Genomic DNA, 18,570 nt, shown 5'->3' with positions numbered 1-18,570 from the left:
TAGTTTAGTTCACCACCAGAACATAAACAGAAAATATAACATTCAAGCACTTGTAGTTTCTGAGAAAGAAGGAACAGATTTTATTATACAAAGCTAGATTTGTACAGGAACTCACCCATGCCATCTTCTCTTGGGAAAACATTTCCTACTATAGTCACATAGTGACTTGTAGTGAAATATTTACCATCAACACATTTAAACGAGCATTCCTTCTACAGTCAAATCACATCCTTTTTTACCTCCCAAATGTATTTACAGTAGACTTCAGTGTTTTTGTTTTGAGTTCACTGAGGAACCATGAGCACACAGAATATATTGGTATTATTTTACATCTGCATATATGGTATGTTCATTTAAAATAAACCCTCTACTGGTAAAATGTCACCATCCTTATAAACAGCAGTTTTACAGTTTCCACTGGGAGTGTAAAGCAATTTCTTCCTCATGATGTGTGCTGGTTGTCCTGGTAACAAGCATGTCAGCCGGCACGTGAGACGACAGTCTGGCACCGTGGACACAGACAGTCTGTGGACTCTGAGGTGTAGCGCCGGCACCGCGGGCAGCGGGCGGTATAGGTGGGCGTCACAGCAATGCTGTAGGGACTGTCCTCACGAATAACGCCACCTACAAGGCACACGCACATTGCTGTGAGGTACAATCTAACTCAGAAGTTCTAACAAGAGAAAAGATATTTTATTTTCCTCTGTGTGCAAATACAGTGCAAATGTCCGTGTGGCTTTCTTGCAACAAGATTTCTTTTAATCTTAAAGGTTCTGATCTCTAAGGTTTGTATTTGGATTTTGGCTGCTTTCTTCACTCGTTTTCAGTCCATCCAAAGAAACATTTTGAAAGGCCTGGCGAACTAATTATCAAGACCACTTTAAAGCCTAACAAGAAAGTTTAGCTCCTAAGCAAAACAAAAACTAATGGGGCTATGTCAGAACTTTTGCACAGGACTGTGTACTCATTCACTTTATGACAGGTCACAGCTCACCTTCCAGGTTGATGAGGAAGGTACCGTGGCTCAGCAGGGCCTCGGGGTGCAGGTCACGGGGCAACTTGTTGGTCAGGTTTACTCGTGCTGCCATCATCAGCTCAGCTAGCTGGGAGCTGGTGGAGGTGGGCTCCTCTTGAAGAGACTGAAGGAAAGATTAGCAGGAGGCGAGTTTGTTTGAATACGGACGTTGGCAGGTTTAGAGGATGGCTTGATTTATTGGTTTTCGAGTTGGAGAAATGCTGCAGAGCAACAAATTGCACCACTTTTTATTGGCTTCTACAGTGAATGAATCGTTTACCAGAGGGAGACGACTTCTTGGTATAAATTTCGAACAAAGTAAAAATGTTTCTCAAATTAAGGAGATTTAAAGTCAAGCAGTCCTTCAATAAAAGCTGTGATCAACATACCAATTCTACAACATTCAAGCAACATTAATTATAAATCGTATCTAAAGATCTGGGCTGTCCTATCGATTGTGATTGGCCTCTTTTTTCCTTCATCCCCATAAATCCTTAAAAGCTTGAACATATCCACTAAAAATATAAAGTCTGGCATCCAGGATTTACAAGCTTGGCATTTAAAGTATAACAGCCTAACAGAAATGATGCAATTTCGTTGCATTGGGCAGCTCTACTAGAGATGCAGTAAGAATTGGAGGAATCAGAGGAGGCCCAGTGATTTAAGGAGCTATTCAAAAGGAAAATGAATTGTCCACATCATACTAAGACATGTCTACAAGTTATTCAGGCTGCGAGGGATAACAGGAAGGCTGGAGTGGCTATAGTAAAGCTACAATGTTTTGATGAACTTTCAACATCTGTCTGTCAAAAAACTTGCTGTATTTGGAGATGCTGGAATACACACAGAAACGTATATGTTAGTGAGGCTAAAGACGCTTTGACATTGTGGTACCTCTATTATCATGTTGATCTAAAATGCTTTCTCTGAGACACAGGATGTTATTTTCCAGACAGACCTCTTTTAAACAAACCTTTATTACATCATATCTGTTTTTTTAAAGAAGACATTGTGTGTGTGTTGGTGAGAGTTCGTTAATAAAGTGAAATATAAACATATCTACTACTATTATATAGTAGTATAAATATTGATAAGAAAAATCTGAGTCCAAACAATACTGAAAACAATCTTTTGATTAGCTTGGTGCAAAAACTAACTTTATGGTTATTAAGTGATTGCATATTTAGTTTTATATTTTTTATTAGATTTTTTGTCACTCATTTTATAAAGTGACAGTCATATAGATTAAACACTTAGGGTGAATTATTTCAAGTCTTTATTGCTTGTAATGTTGATTATTATGGCTTACAGATAATAAAATCCCAAAATTCAGGGTCTCAGTTTGGAATACTACATAAGATCAATAAAGAAATTATACTTTAAACAAACATGTCAGACTTCTGAAAAGTATGTTAATATCTATTTTCTCAATACTTGCTTCCTTTTCAATGAATTATTCCATCATTGCAGGGTGGCATGGAGGCAATCAGCCTGTGGGTCCGCCGAGGTGTAATGGAAGTCCAGGTTGCATTAATAGCAGCCATTCAGTCATCTGCATTTTTGGGTCTGGTGTCTCTGAAATTCCTCTTGGCAGTCCTCCATAGATTCTCTGTGAGGTTCAGCTGGGGCCAGTTTGGTGACCAGTCAAGCACAGTAACACCATGGTTATTGAAAAAGCGTTTGGTACCGTTGGCAGTAATGGCAGGTACCCAGTCCTGCTGGAAAATGAAGCAGTTGCCCATATCTAGTATTTGTCTGTGACTCCAGTCTCCGTCCACTCCTTGAGAAGCTCCCACAAATACTGAAATGGATTTCGTTTGACAATCCACTCAGGGCTGCGGTTATCCCTGTTACTGGTGCCCCTTTTCTTTCCACACTTTTTCCTTCCACTCAACTTTCTACAAATGTGCTTGATACAGCACTCTAAACAACCAGCTTCTTTAGCAAATACCTTTTGTGGCTTACCCTACCTGTGACTGTGTTCTGGACATCTATCCAGTCAGCAGTCTTCCCCATGGTTGTGTAACCTACTGACCTAGACACCATTTAGAAGCTCGGAACACCTTTCCAGGTGTTTTGAGTTAATTAGGTGTTTAGGTTGTGACATCTTGAATTTCCATATTTAACTTTAATTTTCTGAGACACTGATTTTTGAGTTTTTATTATCTGTAAGCCAGATAACAAAAGCCACCCACCATTACAAGAGATAAAGGGTGGGGTCTAAAGGATTGAAACATTTCCTTCTATGTGTAATGAATATAAATAATATACGAGTTCCACTTTCTGTAATGACTGACAAAAATAATAAAATGTTTTGAGATGAACCTGTAGTTTTATTCTTTTATGAAAGTACAGTTCCTACTTTATTGATTCTTTATCACGATGGATAGAAAAACTGAAAAAAACCTATTTTCTTCCTGAGACAAAAAAGAAAATCTCAAAAGAAAGATACAGGTCCTTCTCAAAATATTAGCATATTGTGATAAAGTTCATTATTTTCCATAATGTCATGATGAAAATGTAACATTCATATATTTTAGATTCATTGCACACTAACTGAAATATTTCAGGTCTTTTATTGTCTTAATACGGATGATTTTGACATACAGCTCATGAAAACCCAAAATTCCTATCTCACAAAATTAGCATATCATTAAAAGGGTCTCTAAACGAGCTATGAACCTAATCATCTGAATCAACGAGTTAACTCTAAACACCTGCAAAAGATTCCTGAGGCCTTTAAAACTCCCAGCCTGGTTCATCACTCAAAACCCCAATCATGGGTAAGACTGCCGACCTGACTGCTGTCCAGAAGGCCACTATTGACACCCTCAAGCAAGAGGGTAAGACACAGAAAGAAATTTCTGAACGAATAGGCTGTTCCCAGAGTGCTGTATCAAGGCACCTCAGTGGGAAGTCTGTGGGAAGGAAAAAGTGTGGCAGAAAACGCTGCACAATGAGAAGAGGTGACTTGACCCTGAGGAAGATTGTGGAGAAGGGCCGATTCCAGATCTTGGGGGACCTGCGGAAGCAGTGGACTGAGTCTGGAGTAGAAACATCCAGAGCCACCGTGCACAGGCGTGTGCAGGAAATGGGCTACAGGTGCCACATTCCCCAGACCTGGGCTACAGAGAAGCAGCACTGGACTGTTGCTCAGTGGTCCAAAGTACTTTTTTCGGATGAAAGCAAATTCTGCATGTCATTCGGAAATCAAGATGCCAGAGTCTGGAGGAAGACTGGGGAGAAGGAAATGCCAAAATGCCAGAAGTCCAGTGTCAAGTACCCACAGTCAGTGATGGTCTGGGGTGCCGTGTCAGCTGCTGGTGTTGGTCCACTGTGTTTTATCAAGGGCAGGGTCAATGCAGCTAGCTATCAGGAGATTTTGGAGCACTTCATGCTTCCATCTGCTGAAAAGCTTTATGGAGATGAAGATTTCATTTTTCAGCACGACCTGGCACCTGCTCACAGTGCCAAAACCACTGGTAAATGGTTTACTGGCCATGGTATCACTGTGCTCAATTGGCCTGCCAACTCTCCTGACCTGAACCCCATAGAGAATCTGTGGAATATTGTGAAGAGAACGTTGAGAGACTCAAGACCCAACACTCTGGATGAGCTAAAGGCCGCTATCGAAGCATCCTGGGCCTCCATAAGACCTCAACAGTGCCACAGGCTGATTGCCTCCATGCCACGCCGCATTGAAGCAGTCATTTCTGCCAAAGGATTCCCGACCAAGTATTGAGTGCATAACTGTACATGATTATTTGAAGGTTGACGTTTTTTGTATTAAAAACACTTTTCTTTTATTGGTCGAATGAAATATGCTAATTTTGTGAGATAGGAATTTTGGGTTTTCATGAGCTGTATGCCAAAATCATCCGTATTAAAACAATAAAAGACCTGAAATATTTCAGTTAGTGTGCAATGAATCTAAAATATATGAATGTTAAATTTTCATCATGACATTATGGAAAATAATTAACTTTATCACAATATGCTAATATTTTGAGAAGGACCTGTAGTGTACTAATCAATACAGATTTTTTCCCTCATAGTTTTCTATTAAAGTTGAATTTAAACCATTTCTTGCCCACCTTTTTGAGGATAGGAGGCCTGGAAAATGTTCCTCTAAAGTGAGGCTCAGCCTTAATGTTTTGAAACCCACTGATTTAATCCTATTGATTTTTGAATCTATTCTCTGGTAGATTTATGGTGATTCTTACCTCCATGAGCTCAAACAGAAGACCTGGTTCAAGGGCAATCGTCAGATCATACTGGCTGGCATTTTTACCAGGAATTGAAGACAGGAAGGAGTCTCGAATGGCACAGGCTCCTTCCACAGCCTCCTCCAATCCTGGACGCCGCCAGACAGAGCTGCTTTTGATCCACCCGCTTTTGAATAGCGTCTCTGCTTCTGTTGCACAGATCAGAAAACCTCTTATTAAGAACATCACACATTGCTAACATTTACCCTGTTTCATTACTAAGCCATCGGCACATACTGTCGTGTCCTGGAGCATGCAGATAGACCTCTTCTGCTAAATGTGGCAGGATGGGAGCGACAGATCGGGTCACGCCATCCAGAATTTCCTCTAAAGCGGTCTGACATGATCGCCTGCCCAATGAGTCCTCTGGACTGCAGTACAACCTGAATGGAGGAGGCGTCGAGAAGAGATGCATGATGGAGCCAACTGTAAATATGTGGTCATAATGTTGAGGAAGGTCTTTACCTGTCCTTTATGATGCTAAAGTAAAAGCTGGACAAGTCTCTGGTGATGAAGGCTTGAAGGATACGGATGACTCTGCCAGCATCAAACTCACTATAGGCATCTGTAACCTGAACAAAGAAACAAGCATCCTGAAGAACCACTGATCAAAACCACTTCAAAAATATCGCAAGGGACAGATATGGAAGCAAGATATAAAGAAATAAGAGGTGGATAAAGAGTCCAACTTCAACATACCTTCATGCTGTATTCGCGGAGCAGATGCAGCATGTACTGATCAATGTAGTACATCTGTTTAGGGTCCACAGCTTGCAAACGTGGGTCGAAGCCCTGCAGGTTGCCGAGCAAAAACCTCAGAGTGTTCCTCAACTGGAAGATAAAACCAGGACACAGAGAAATGATGAAGGGGAGACAAACAAAGGGAAGGGTTTTCAGAAGATATGTCCCACTGTGTTTGTACCTTGCCGATGCTGTCTCGGGCCGAGTTAAGGGCATTTGGCCCAATTTGGACTTCGGTGAAGATGTTTGATTCTGCGACCCACCACCGAAGCACATCTGCCCCGTACGCTGATACGCTGCTGTCCTGAGACAGAGAAGCGAGATTATCTAATCTGATCATCATCAACACAAAAAAATGATAGTTTAAAAAAAAACTACAGTTTAAAATTAACTGGGTGAATAAATAACAACAGAGTTGTGACTAAAAAAAATAAATGAATGATAAGGTTTTTGGAAAAATTCAGATTTTTTAAATTTAACCTATCATTTAATCTATCATTTTTTATATACAGTAGAAGTAACCTAATTGACCAACCTTGTATTTAAAATTTCATAAAAACCTGTTAAGTAACGCCTGCAGCAACATGTTAAGAGTAGTTAAAAAGACAGCAAAAAATAATGCCTTTCCCTGGTCTGTTTTAGCTGCTTTATTCACTTTATCGCTTTTCCATTGTTTTATCATTTTATCCTCTTCATACTTTCCCCATTTTAAACGTTCTTCTATGACCTGACTGTGATTCCATAAAATAAAGCTGTTACATAAGTATAAAATCCTCCCCTTTTCTTTGGTTTTAATATCTCATTTTCAGTGTTAATTTATCTTTTCACACATTCTGTCTTCTTTCACTTTATCCATTTGAAATTTTCAGATTTTGTTTTTATCACTTCAAGGCACAACTATGATAATATATATTTTTAAGCTATGACAAAGAAACGTCCCTTTTATGTGAGCTTTAATATTGTCATTTCATTTCTTTCTTTTTGTGTCTTCAGAAAGTCTTTATTTGAAATATAAATGTTATTCATTATGTTACGGTACAAATATGATCATATTTCTTTAGGCCACTACATACAATTAAATAATCTGAAAGCAGCCGACAAAGCACCAAATACCCCAGCAGAAAGTTGAAGTCGTCGTTTCTCTCACAACTCACCTCCTTTCCATTAATGACTTCATCAGGATCCACAACGTTCCCCAGAGACTTGGACATCTTTTCTCCTTTCTCACTGACAACAAAGCCATGGACCACCAGAGATCTACAACACATTACATGTATTTCATTTAAAAGGTGAAACATGATCTGTACAGTTCATACTTCTATTCAACGGGACACTCACTTATAGGGCGCTTTGTTCCTGACAGCCACGCTGGTGAGCAGCGAAGATTGAAACCAGCCTCCAAGCTGGTCCTTGCCCTCCACGTAAACATCTGCTCTGGGGTCTGACTCTGCAGGGAGGCAGAGGATGAGGTGAGGAAAGGAGAAAAAAGATGAAGTTATGATGTACACAAAGCATAGTTTGTTTCCCAAAAAACATGTCTCAAAGAAGATAAGAAATACCAGCCGTTGTTAGTCAGAAAGGAAGTATCTGTGTTTTTAATATGTTTTTGTGTTCTCATAATCACAAATGAAGGTTGGATCATCTGCAGAGGCTCTGAGACCCCCTGAATCCCAGCATGAGTGACAGCAAAGAAGAGCAGAGCTTGGACCAACTCTGGAAAGAATCAGAAGTGTTCTGCGACGAAAAGTATTCTGGGAAAAATCCCGTATGCAGACAAGTGTGAGAACTTCAGATTCATGCCAAGAACTTTAAAAGGGAATTTATTCACGCTATCTGGGGTTTGGAAAACCTCATTAAAGCACATAACCCTGTTTGAGGGCTGGAGGAAACCAGGAGACGTGAGACAAAACAAGACTTAAGGTTGTCTAAATAACCTGTGACTAGAGGTTTGCGAAGCGAGTTGGGGAGCCAGCGGAGACGCGATTCTGGCTCCTCCGATTCTTCCTCCATCTCCTCTGGAAATCACAGCACAGACAGTGATGCCACAAGTCAGAAGCTAAAGATTGTTTAGTTTTGCTGTAAATTACACAGCTTAGAGTCATTTTTTAGCAGTTTAGAATACATTTGGAGTTGCTTAAAATAGTATTCCCCCAACTTGGAACATTTTCACATTTCATCAGAATAAATACGCAAATGTCAATGTATTTTAGAGAGATTTGATAAGATACTCCAACACAGAGTATGTTGTGGTGGTGCTTTCCTTCAGAAGGGTTAAGGAAGATGGTCAGAGTTGATGGATGGAGCTAAATACACTCTAATCCTGAAAGAAAGCCTGTTGAGTAAGTGAGTGAGAAACAAACAAACAATGGATGGATGGATGTCACACAATATCCCAATACTTTGAAGTTTGTGGTTGTAGCTTGACCTAATGTAATGGGGTATGAATAATTTTGCTAGTGATTTTTTGAAGAATAAATATTGTCCTCCTTGGGCTGATTTTAAAATCAATTACAGACTAATTTTACTGATAAACTATCCTATTTAAAACATGTCTTATTACATAATTGGCTTCCTATTTAACAGAAAGTGTCTGTTTTTGTCCAGTTCTGCAGCAGAATTGCACAGAAAACTTCACCAACAGAGGACAAACTATGGAGATATAAAAGCTCTCCTGAACAGGTTCTGCATCACATGCTCAACTTGTCCTGTTCCAGAGCTCCAGGAACGCTGAGAAAGCCTGACTCTATAATCCTGGACTGTGACAGAAGCTACTTCGGCTAATCATACCTCACCAAAGCAGCTTACTTGTTAAGGTGGATAAATCAAGTAGCTGTAAGCAGCTTTCTGTACATTTAAGTTAATGAAAGACGAGTTGATTAAAAGCAGTGTGAAATCTTTGAGTCTGTGAGCGACTTCACTGAAAACCAATGCACTGAGTGAACAGATTAGAGGCTGCACTCACTTTTATTTATATTCCAGAAGCTGAAAAACCAAATCGTTTTAGCTTTCTGCTGCTGACAACAAAAGGAGTTGGTTCTTCATAAAGACAAAATAATGTTAATGTTCCAGCAACATCTATGCTGGATGACTTAGGATAAATCTCCACCTTCTGACTTTATATAACCAAGAATCCTCAGCAATAAAAGCAGTTTCCTCATTAAACAATGTAGTGTAGATCTGTAGATGATCAACAGATCTCCTTCTGAAGTTTAGTGAAAGAAAAAAAACTGCTGATCAGAAAATGCAAAAGGAAAGCAAATAAACTGCAAACAGAACACACATATTTCCAGGTTCCACTAAACACAGCGCTTGGTTTAAAGTTGAAGTTCTGGATAACTCTACTCTAATACTGTTAATGTTACCAAGAATAAGCAAGACATGAAAAACAAAAGCATGTTCCCATGGAAATTGGGCTGCAAAGTCAAATTCCCCATAAACTCAGACTGGGGTTTTAGGAAATTTCACCCATCTCCTTAAGCTGGGATAGGTTCACCTACAGACCAGACCACTGAGTTGTTCTTCCCCTCCTGTATCTAAAAAGGTCGGACTCCACCTCAATTTCAGCAGCTAAATTTGCTTGTCTGGTTTATAAATGATGTTAGGCTGAAGCAGGAGGTTGATCGATGGATGAATGCAGGCAATTGTTAAGGATTCCTCCTGGGCGTTTCAAGTGGGAGGTTTTCTGAGCACATGCCACTGGAAAAAAAATCTTACTTTGGTGACCAAGTGAAAACATGAGCAGATCCCTGAGGAAGGACATTATTTTAGACTCATGTCAGAGTGTTTCGTCACTGTCATGAGCTACACAGCTCTGACAGCTCTGTGCCACCCCTCTGCCAGTCTCTCTGCTCTCCTTTCTCATACAGCATTGTCCTCAAAACCAAACATTACCATGACAACCATAAAAAAGGTTTTCTTGTGTTTGATCAAAACTGGGCGCATTTAAGGAAATTCATTCATACCTTCCAACACAGCTGCCCATGACGCTCCACTGTCAAACCAGATGTCCAGAACATCATCTCCTCGAACATAGTCGCTCACAGGTCCAGCTTTGCTCTGAAAAAGCAGAAAAATCCCAAGGAAACCATCTTATTTGACACCTCAAATGTAGCGTGAGCGCTTGAGTTTCTTTAAAGAACCTGAGGCATTTATCACAGCTTTATGCAGTCTGCAATGAAATAATAGTCTAATCCAAATTTTATAATAGTTTTTTTTTTTTGCATTTTATTTATTATCTTACGTATTTCTGATTCTAAGTGGAATAATGTGGAGATTATTAAATTATGGAGAACTCGCGTGCAGTTTAGCTGCAGTGATTTTGGAAGGTCGAACTTTATATTTCTCCTTTATTTTTAATAATAATCACTCTTAATCTCGCTTTCACACACTCACTCACTCACCTTGTCGAGAACCTCTGGGGGCAGCAGATCCTCAATGGGAAGTTCCCACCAACAGTCGCTCCCTTTTTCTTTGAAGAGTTTTGCCACGTGGGACACTGTGTATCTGCAGAAGGTCCATGGTTGTCAGATCTTCTCATACAGCAAACGAAAGTCAAGTACCAATGCTTGTGATGAACTCCCATCATTTCTGGTATATAACCACATACTCTAACAGCTTGTACTTTGATTCTCTTTTTGAGTTTCATAAAAATCAAAAAAATGTCGGGAATATGTTTTAAGGTATAAAATGGAGAGAATCTTGTAAATCCTTCATTTTCTGTTGGACTGAAAACGACTACCTCCATCAAAATCGAGCTGCAGATTTTGTCTCTTTTATGTGTTACAAACCTGAGAAAAAAACATTGGAATTGGTTCAAATCAGAATAGGTATTTTATTTCTCAATAAAAAGTTATTGTTTTTCCTAGACATTTCTCTGAATTTTGAACTCTTTACATATTTTTTGATAGATGCAGCTTAAAGCTTTGAGTTGCTGTCGACAAAAAAGAGGCAATGTGATAATAACAATAATGAAGGTTTAGTTTGTGTGACATTTGGCTTACTTGTTAATAAGAGGTTCTCCGGTCTCTTTATGGTAGAAGACCGGGATTGGGACCCCCCAGCTCCTCTGCCTGGAGATGCACCAGTACGTCCGTCTGTCCAGCATGGCCAGCAGACTGCCTCTCGCTGACTCTGGTAAAACACGCACCTTGTGCAATGCCTCCTGCAGACACAAAAGTACAAGTGTGTGAGAAGCTTCTAAATCAAGCTACTACCTGGTGCAACAGAGCCCCGGCTGTGTGCCTCGACCAGAGTGCAGCAGTAAGGTGGGAGATTACCTTTGCCTTGTCTTTCAGTGATGCAGTGTTGATGAACCACTGTTTACTGGGTCTGATGACCACAGGCTGCTTCGTCCGCCAGTCATACGGGTAGCTGTGGACACACTGCTCCTCCAGAACCAAAGCGCCGCTTTCTTTCAGCATTGAAATCACTAAAACAGGCAGGAATTTAGGATTAAAAACATACAAAAAATAAAGCCAGTAAGGGCTCCTCTGACCCCACCTACCTGCATCAGTTCCTTCAGTGATCACAGACAGGTTCTGCAGCTCCGGTCCTGCCAGCTCTGTGAACCTGCCGTCTTCATCCACCATACACTCCTTTAACCAAAGCACATGTTTAGATGAAAATGCAAATTACAAAAATTGTATTATTCAAATCTTTCAGTCTTTTTTAATCATTTAGTGGTAAAATTGCATTTTAATTAGCTTTATTAGGACATGAATCCATAACAGAGCAACTAAAACAAGAAAGCATACCACGGGCAATTTAAACTGTGAAGCCACGCTGTAGTCGTCCATGCCATGAGCTGGAGCCGTGTGGACCAATCCTGTTCCTTTGCCCATGGTCACATGGTTGGCTGGTACCAATGGGACATGCTTGTCAGGAATGGTGGGATGTTTGCAGATTGCACCTTCAAGCTGTGAACCTTCAAAAAGACCAAAAAAGAGGAAGGAGGCATAGTTAGGTCTGTAAATAAGAAAATCTGTTATGTAAAATAACAAGGCAAAGTCTGTTTACCATGAATGGCAAAAACAGGCCAGCCTTTAGAGAGCAGTACCTATGAAGGTGCCAACAGCCTGCAGCTCTGTGCCCAGCAGCGGCGCAAGGCTCGCTGTGCGTTCAGTCGCCAGCAGCAGCAGCTGGGAAGTGTCGGCCCTCTTCACCACAGAGTACCTGCAAACCACAAACAGGAATCAGACTCCCAGAAACAACCAAAAACAATGATGCTAATGTTAAACACATTCCATTCATTGGGGTTGTTTACTAACTTACAAAGGCCATTTCACTACTAATCCTTATGTAAAATGAGCTTAAGGAAAGTGGATTACATTTCTGTGATCAGACAGGTAAAAAACTGAAATTCCTTTTGGGATCAGTGGATGCTGAGACTTTACAGCTAAAGAATAGAGGCACCCTAGCTTGTTATCAGTGCACAGATAAAAACATCTGCATCCATAATAGTATGGGCTGGATCTGTGCTGGTAGAAAGAATAGATCTAGAAACGCTTCATAAATGTATGTTTGAGAGGGAATGAACTTTATGCTTGAACAGATCAGCCTAAAAAAGATAAAATCAACATCTGTGGACCTGATTTGTTAGGATAATGGCAAACAATTATAGCCTCAGCACAACAATGCGTAGCAAAATGTTTGCAGGTCATACTCACTGGGCGTTGGGCATGTAGCACACGGCCTGGTTAGCAGGGATGGTCCATGGCTGGGTGGTCCAAACCAACACCAAGACATTCTCCAGACCTGCTGAGACACCCGCACAGAGTCAGAACATGTAGGTAATCATCACCTTTCTGAGTGTGACAGGATAACCTTGTTCTGAAGCCATCTTCGGCGGCAGCTTGGCCAGAGGGAAGGTGGCGTAGACGGCTCTGCTCACATGCTCAGGGTTGTACTCCAGCTCGGCCTCAGCCAGGGCCGTTCTGTAAAGAAAACAAGAGCAGCGGGAAGGTTAGCAAGTTGAAGGTTACATTTCTACAGACTAGGGCCACATGTTGGTGCAGTACCTGGATGAAGGAGACCAGAAGACAGGTTTGTAGTCCTGATATACCAGGCCCTGAAGAGCAACAGAGAAGGATGACCAGATCAGACAGTTATTTAAAAATAATTTAAATCAACGAAGGGGCTATTTTAAGTTTTAATTACACAAAATTAACTAGTTCATGTTCATAGTTAACCATTTGAAGCCCTAAAATGTTCGCAGTAGCAAAATAAATCAGATATATTTTTTAAGCATTTTGTATGAGCTGAGCAGCTAAAATCTGCACTAATGTGCATAAATATTTTTCACATTAGCATCTGAGCTGTGGTTTGATGTATGTTGACCATTCAGACACACCGTTTCATGTTGCAAGAGTGAGCAGCAGACCCGAACAGTTTAAAGTGGAAATTTAAGGAAATAAAAAGGCTATTCATGCTCAAAACTCTGTTTAATTCTTCTACCTGAGAGGAAAAATTACAGCTTATGTTTGCAGAACACTTGTGACCACCTTGCTATGCATCTCCTGGAAGACCTTTAACTGAGCAGCCTCGTAAGCCCCATCGAACGTGTAGTAGCACTGCTCCCAGTTGGCCATGACCCCCCAGCGCTGGAAGGCGGCTTTCTGTCGAGCTATCGCCCCTTCGGCGAACTCCCGTGCTGGAGGGGGAAAAAGCACAATAGCATTAAAGCAACTGGAAACTTCTGTGACAAGCATGCGCCAAACTGTCTGTTCTCACCTTTCTGTCTTATCTGCGGTGGACTGAGTCCGCTGGTGCCTAGTTCTCCCAAAGCTTTGAGCTCTATGGGCAGGCCGTGGCAATCCCAGCCTGGGATGTAGTGGATCTGACGTCCCCTTAACATCTCAAAACGGTTACGGATATCTTTCAGGATCTGAAAAGGATCATTCAAAGAACGTGTAGCTTCCAAGAGCTAATAAGAATTTTCTGAAAAATCCTGGCTTCTTGCAGCATCTTTTCTAAAAAGCACAATGCAAGCAGAGAACACAGGAGACAGAGTTATAATACCTACTTTATTGAGTGCATGTCCAACGTGAGGGTCTCCGTTTGCATAAGGGGGTCCGTCATGAAGGCAGAACTCTTTCTTGGTTTTCCTTTCTCTCTGCCATGAATACAATTCTGCAAAACCACATTCCTGCAAAAATAGATCATGCAATACAAGAATTAATGCATTAACCACAATCAAAACACAGTAACTGTTTAAATTATTAATATTTTAATGATATGTTTGGGCTGAAACTTGTTCTGAAAGACGACAGGACAAAAATACAGACAGTTACTAAATATACGAGTCATTTTTCAGTTTGAGGTACCTTGCAAAAGTATTCACACCTCTAACTTTTTCATATTTTGTCACATTACAACCAAAAGCGGTTCTATATTTTATTGGGATTTTATGTGAATGACTGACACAAAGTTGTGAACAACTGATGTGGAAAGACTGTTGTTCAGTTTCTTTTACAAATAAAAATCTGACAAATATGCCATGCATTAGGATTCAGCACCCTGACTCCCTGTAAGGCCACCTTTTCCAGTAATTACAGCTGTAAGTCTTTTGGAGTATGTCTCTACCATCTTTGCACATCTTTTCTAACATGTTAAAAAATTAAAAGTTTAAGACCCTCAAAACAGAACAACTGCAGATTTCTGGTTCTTTTGTCCTGATCACAGCTTCAGTAAAGCAGTTTTCTTTTCACAGACAAGTAAAATCTGTGTCATTCAAAACTATTCACACCCCTTGAGAGAACATATGTGAACATCTTTTGCAATACATTTTTAGTTGGATTTATATCTGGACTTTGATTAGGCCATGCCAACACTTCAACATTGATCTAAACTGTTCCGTAGTAGGTATGGCTAGATTTCTACAATAATTGTCCTGCTGAAAGGAGAACCTCCGTCTTCTTATGGACTTTCGTTTAACAAAAGCTGTCCTCGTGCCGTTCTCTCATCCAGGCCATAATTGTGGAGCGCATAACTGATTGTAACCCTAGACCTTGTTCCATTAACAGATTCTTCCACCTGAGCTGGGGATCCCTGCAGCCCCTCCAAACTCTGACATGTCTAGTGTGTTTCTTGGTTTTTCGTGATGCTCTGTGTTCACTATTGTCCTCTAATAAACAACCAAGGCCTCCACAGAACAACTGTATTTAGACAGACAGACAAGACATTTTTAAACTGGATTTAATTTAGGAGAACTGGTGGGGCGGTGCATGATTATTATTCCTCTGCTACTTTGTAATTAGATGCTATTTTGTGTTGCTCCATCAAATCATATCCATTTAAGTTTGTTGTTGTAACATAACAAGATATTACAGATGTTGAAGTGGTAGGAATACTTCTGCGAGGCACAGTCAATGATTCCCCAGCCACCATGGCAACGTTATAAGAGCTACAGTGAATATAAAATACCCTTATTAAATGCAATGTGTTTCCAATGTAAAAAGATGGTGTAAGGTTAAATCATTTAAGAACTTTTGCCCTATTTATTGTGACAAGTATTCTGAAAGACTGAACTAAAAAGCAATCAAATCTGTCACAGGAAAAAGTAAAGAAAATGGAAAAGGCAACCTGGTTGCAGAAGTGTAAACTAATAATTTGATAAACCACATTCTGATTAAGTTGGAGCATTCATTCTTGGCTTCACACCTGTAAACAATTACCAAAATTATTTATCAGGGTCATTTTTTTTTTACGTTGCAAAAACCTAGCATTTCAACAGGGGTGTGTCCGCATTTCAGAACCACTGTACCTGCTGGATCTGAAGTTCCCGGTCCAGCAGCTTCTGTCCGGTCAGTTTCATGGGGAACTCAGTCCGAGGAAGGAGCACCGTGTCCCGGTACACAGTCTGAGCGGAGCCGGCCTCCCCGGGCTGAGCGCTGCCTTCCCCGGGGCTGACACCATGACAGCGGCTGGAGACCGGGCGGCTTAGGAGGAGGCCGCCTCCCCGCTGTGACCTCAGTCCCCATCTCGCCAGCGTCTGGTACACTGGCGACACCCGGCACAGCAGCATGGAGAGGCAGGACGACACAGAGGGCAAAATAAAATAAAAAAAAAACTGAAAGTACTGGTCTGTTTCTGCTTTACTGTTGAGTTTGGTCAATGCGTTGTCATGTTTCGTCCTTCTGGTTTAGCAGCTTTGTTTCTCACGGAAGATATTGCAGAGAGGACCTCTACGGTAACCTCGTAGGGCCATAATTCATCCGCATTAACCGCTAGAAGGCGCTGTTGATCTGCCTGAAAACCGAATGCAATTGCTGTTTCTGCGCTGTATAACTGTTAATATGAGCAATAAATCAAAGGTTAAAAAGTATATATATATATATATATATATATACACATACACACCCTTCATTTTACAGTCACAAGACTTCCATGTATTTCTTGATCTGCGTTTTGTGAAGCAGTACCTGAATAATACCAGCAATGGTGGACCGATCCTGACAAAATTAAAAATAAAAGCAGAAATATATATATTTTGTTTTTCCTTTTCCTTACACATGCGTTTTCATCAAGAAATGTAAATGTTTTATTTTTCCTTTCCTTGCACATGCCTTTGTTCTTTTGACATTTCTTCGTCTCTCTTTTCTAAGGAGTTAAATTTGTCTCAATATTATTCAATCAAACAAAAAACTAATCTCAATAAAAAAAAAACTAATCTCAATCAAAAAAATAATATTCAATCAAAAAAACTAATCTCAATCAAAAAAATAATATTCAATCAAAAAAAACTAATCTCAATCAAAAAAATAATATTCAATCAAAAAAAACTAATCTCAATCAAAAAATATTAAGTTGTGATCAAAACTTTCAGAGTTTTTTCTCACAAAGAGAAAAAAGTTATTTGCAAAACATAAACTTTTATTTGCGCAGGTCAAAAATCTTTGGTTACGAGTCTCGCTTTTTTGGTTTTGATGATCTCTGTTTTTGGTTGAACTCAACGAATTTTGAGTTCTGGAAACATGAACATCCTGGGCGGGGCCTAAAGACGAACGCTGTAAGACGTTTCCCTATTGGTTAGCGCTGACTAAAGCAGCAGACTCTGATCCCCCGCACCTCTGAACTTCTGCTCGAACTGCAGGGCTTGCAGCGTCGCCTCAGTGAGGAGACATCAACTGTACAGAAGAAAACTGCGGTCAAGTGAGCCGACAGTCAGAAATACGCGGTGACGTCAGCCGACACCAGCTCTCTCTTAAAGATTAGCGTCGCGCATACAAGGTTCATTACGGTAATGGAGCAGAAAGGACGCCGATCCTGGCAACGGTTGAGAAAATAAGAGGAAAACAGAAAAGTAACCTACAGAACATTTATATTAATTAAATTTTTACAACTTTCACATTCATGTTTTATGTAAAAGAATAAATATTTTACTGTACAGTTTTGGAGAAATGTCTTGTCAAAATACCTCAAAATGCTCAACCATTATATGCATTTGTCCCACTTTCAGGAATTTATTTCTCCAAAGCCAAGAGAGGTGACAACACAATCTCTTCAATTATATTAGAGGGTTATGTATATTATAACCAGAATTAGTATTTCATAATTTCACTGTAGGTTTCTGGAGAAATACACAACTACCCCAAGTGCAATATATATAATGCACCTTGTATGCGTGACGCTAATCTTTAAGAGAGAGCTAGTGTCGGCTGGCGTGACCGCGTATTTCTGACTTTCGGCTCACTTGACCGCAGTTTTCTTCTGTACAGTTGATGTCTCCTCACTGAGGCGACGCTGCAAGCCCTGCAGTTCGAGCAGAAGTTCAGAGGTGCGGGGGATCAGAGTCTGCTGCTTTAGTCAGCGCTAATCAATAGGGAAACGTCTTACAGCGTTCGTCTTTAGGCCCCGCCCAGGATGTTCATGTTCCCAGGACTCAAAATTCGTTGAGTTCAACCAAAAACAGAGAGCATCAAAACCAAAAAAGCGAGACTTGTAACCAAAGATTTTTGACATGCGCAAATAAAAGTTTATGTTTTGCAAATAACTTTTTTCTCTTTGTGAGAAAAACTCTGAAAGTTTTGATCACAACTTAATATTTTTTGATTGAGATTAGTTTTTTTTTATTGAATAATATTGAGAGAAATTTAACTCCATATTTTTCCTTTACCGTATGCATTTCTCCTTCATTATGCAAATGAGGAGGGCTGCCTTCTTCTCTCCAGCTCCTCTCCTATTGGTCAATATACAGGAAGGAGGAGGATCCATGTGCAGGCCGAGGGTGTGTCCCAATTCAGGGGCTGGATACTTCCAAGTGCATACTTGTGGGCCGATTACGTCACAGCGCGGTGCGGAAGGTCCTTCAGATGCTGCTGACAAATGTGTCCTTCTTTTGCCCGATTTGAAGGATGACTTGTGAGTATCCTTCGCGGTCCATCTTTTCCCATGATTCATTGCGGGTCGAAGCAGTTTGGTCAAACAGGGGCAGCCATGGCGGACCACAGTGGCAAAAGCTATGAGTAAACTGTGAAAAATTACACTTTCTGTGACACAAATTAACTTTGACAATGTTTTTAGTGCGGGAATATAACTGTTTAGACGTGAAAA

General features: G+C 40.4%; 1 protein-coding gene across 1 annotated transcript; it reads right to left on the bottom strand.

Annotated features, from left to right (window-relative positions):
• Nucleotides 1-53: 53 nt before the first annotated feature.
• Nucleotides 54-16,192, bottom strand: iars2 (isoleucyl-tRNA synthetase 2, mitochondrial). Its single transcript, XM_047344758.1, has 23 exons — nucleotides 15,782-16,192; nucleotides 14,042-14,164; nucleotides 13,750-13,903; nucleotides 13,521-13,669; nucleotides 13,038-13,087; nucleotides 12,844-12,953; nucleotides 12,687-12,774; nucleotides 12,077-12,192; nucleotides 11,775-11,944; nucleotides 11,525-11,615; nucleotides 11,298-11,449; nucleotides 11,022-11,182; nucleotides 10,422-10,524; nucleotides 9,984-10,077; nucleotides 7,360-7,468; nucleotides 7,176-7,278; nucleotides 6,203-6,325; nucleotides 5,980-6,111; nucleotides 5,746-5,852; nucleotides 5,518-5,663; nucleotides 5,239-5,429; nucleotides 995-1,139; nucleotides 54-624 (listed from the first exon to the last, which is right to left on the bottom strand). Exons 1-23 carry the CDS (start codon nucleotides 16,040-16,042, stop codon nucleotides 479-481), a joined length of 3,024 nt encoding a protein of 1,007 aa, XP_047200714.1. The 5' UTR covers nucleotides 16,043-16,192; the 3' UTR covers nucleotides 54-478.
• Nucleotides 16,193-18,570: the final 2,378 nt, after the last annotated feature.

The sequence above is a fragment of the Girardinichthys multiradiatus genome, chromosome 19 (genome assembly GCF_021462225.1).
Source record: "Girardinichthys multiradiatus isolate DD_20200921_A chromosome 19, DD_fGirMul_XY1, whole genome shotgun sequence".
NCBI lineage: Eukaryota > Metazoa > Chordata > Actinopteri > Cyprinodontiformes > Goodeidae > Girardinichthys > Girardinichthys multiradiatus.
This window is presented reverse-complemented; position numbering and strand designations above follow the sequence as displayed.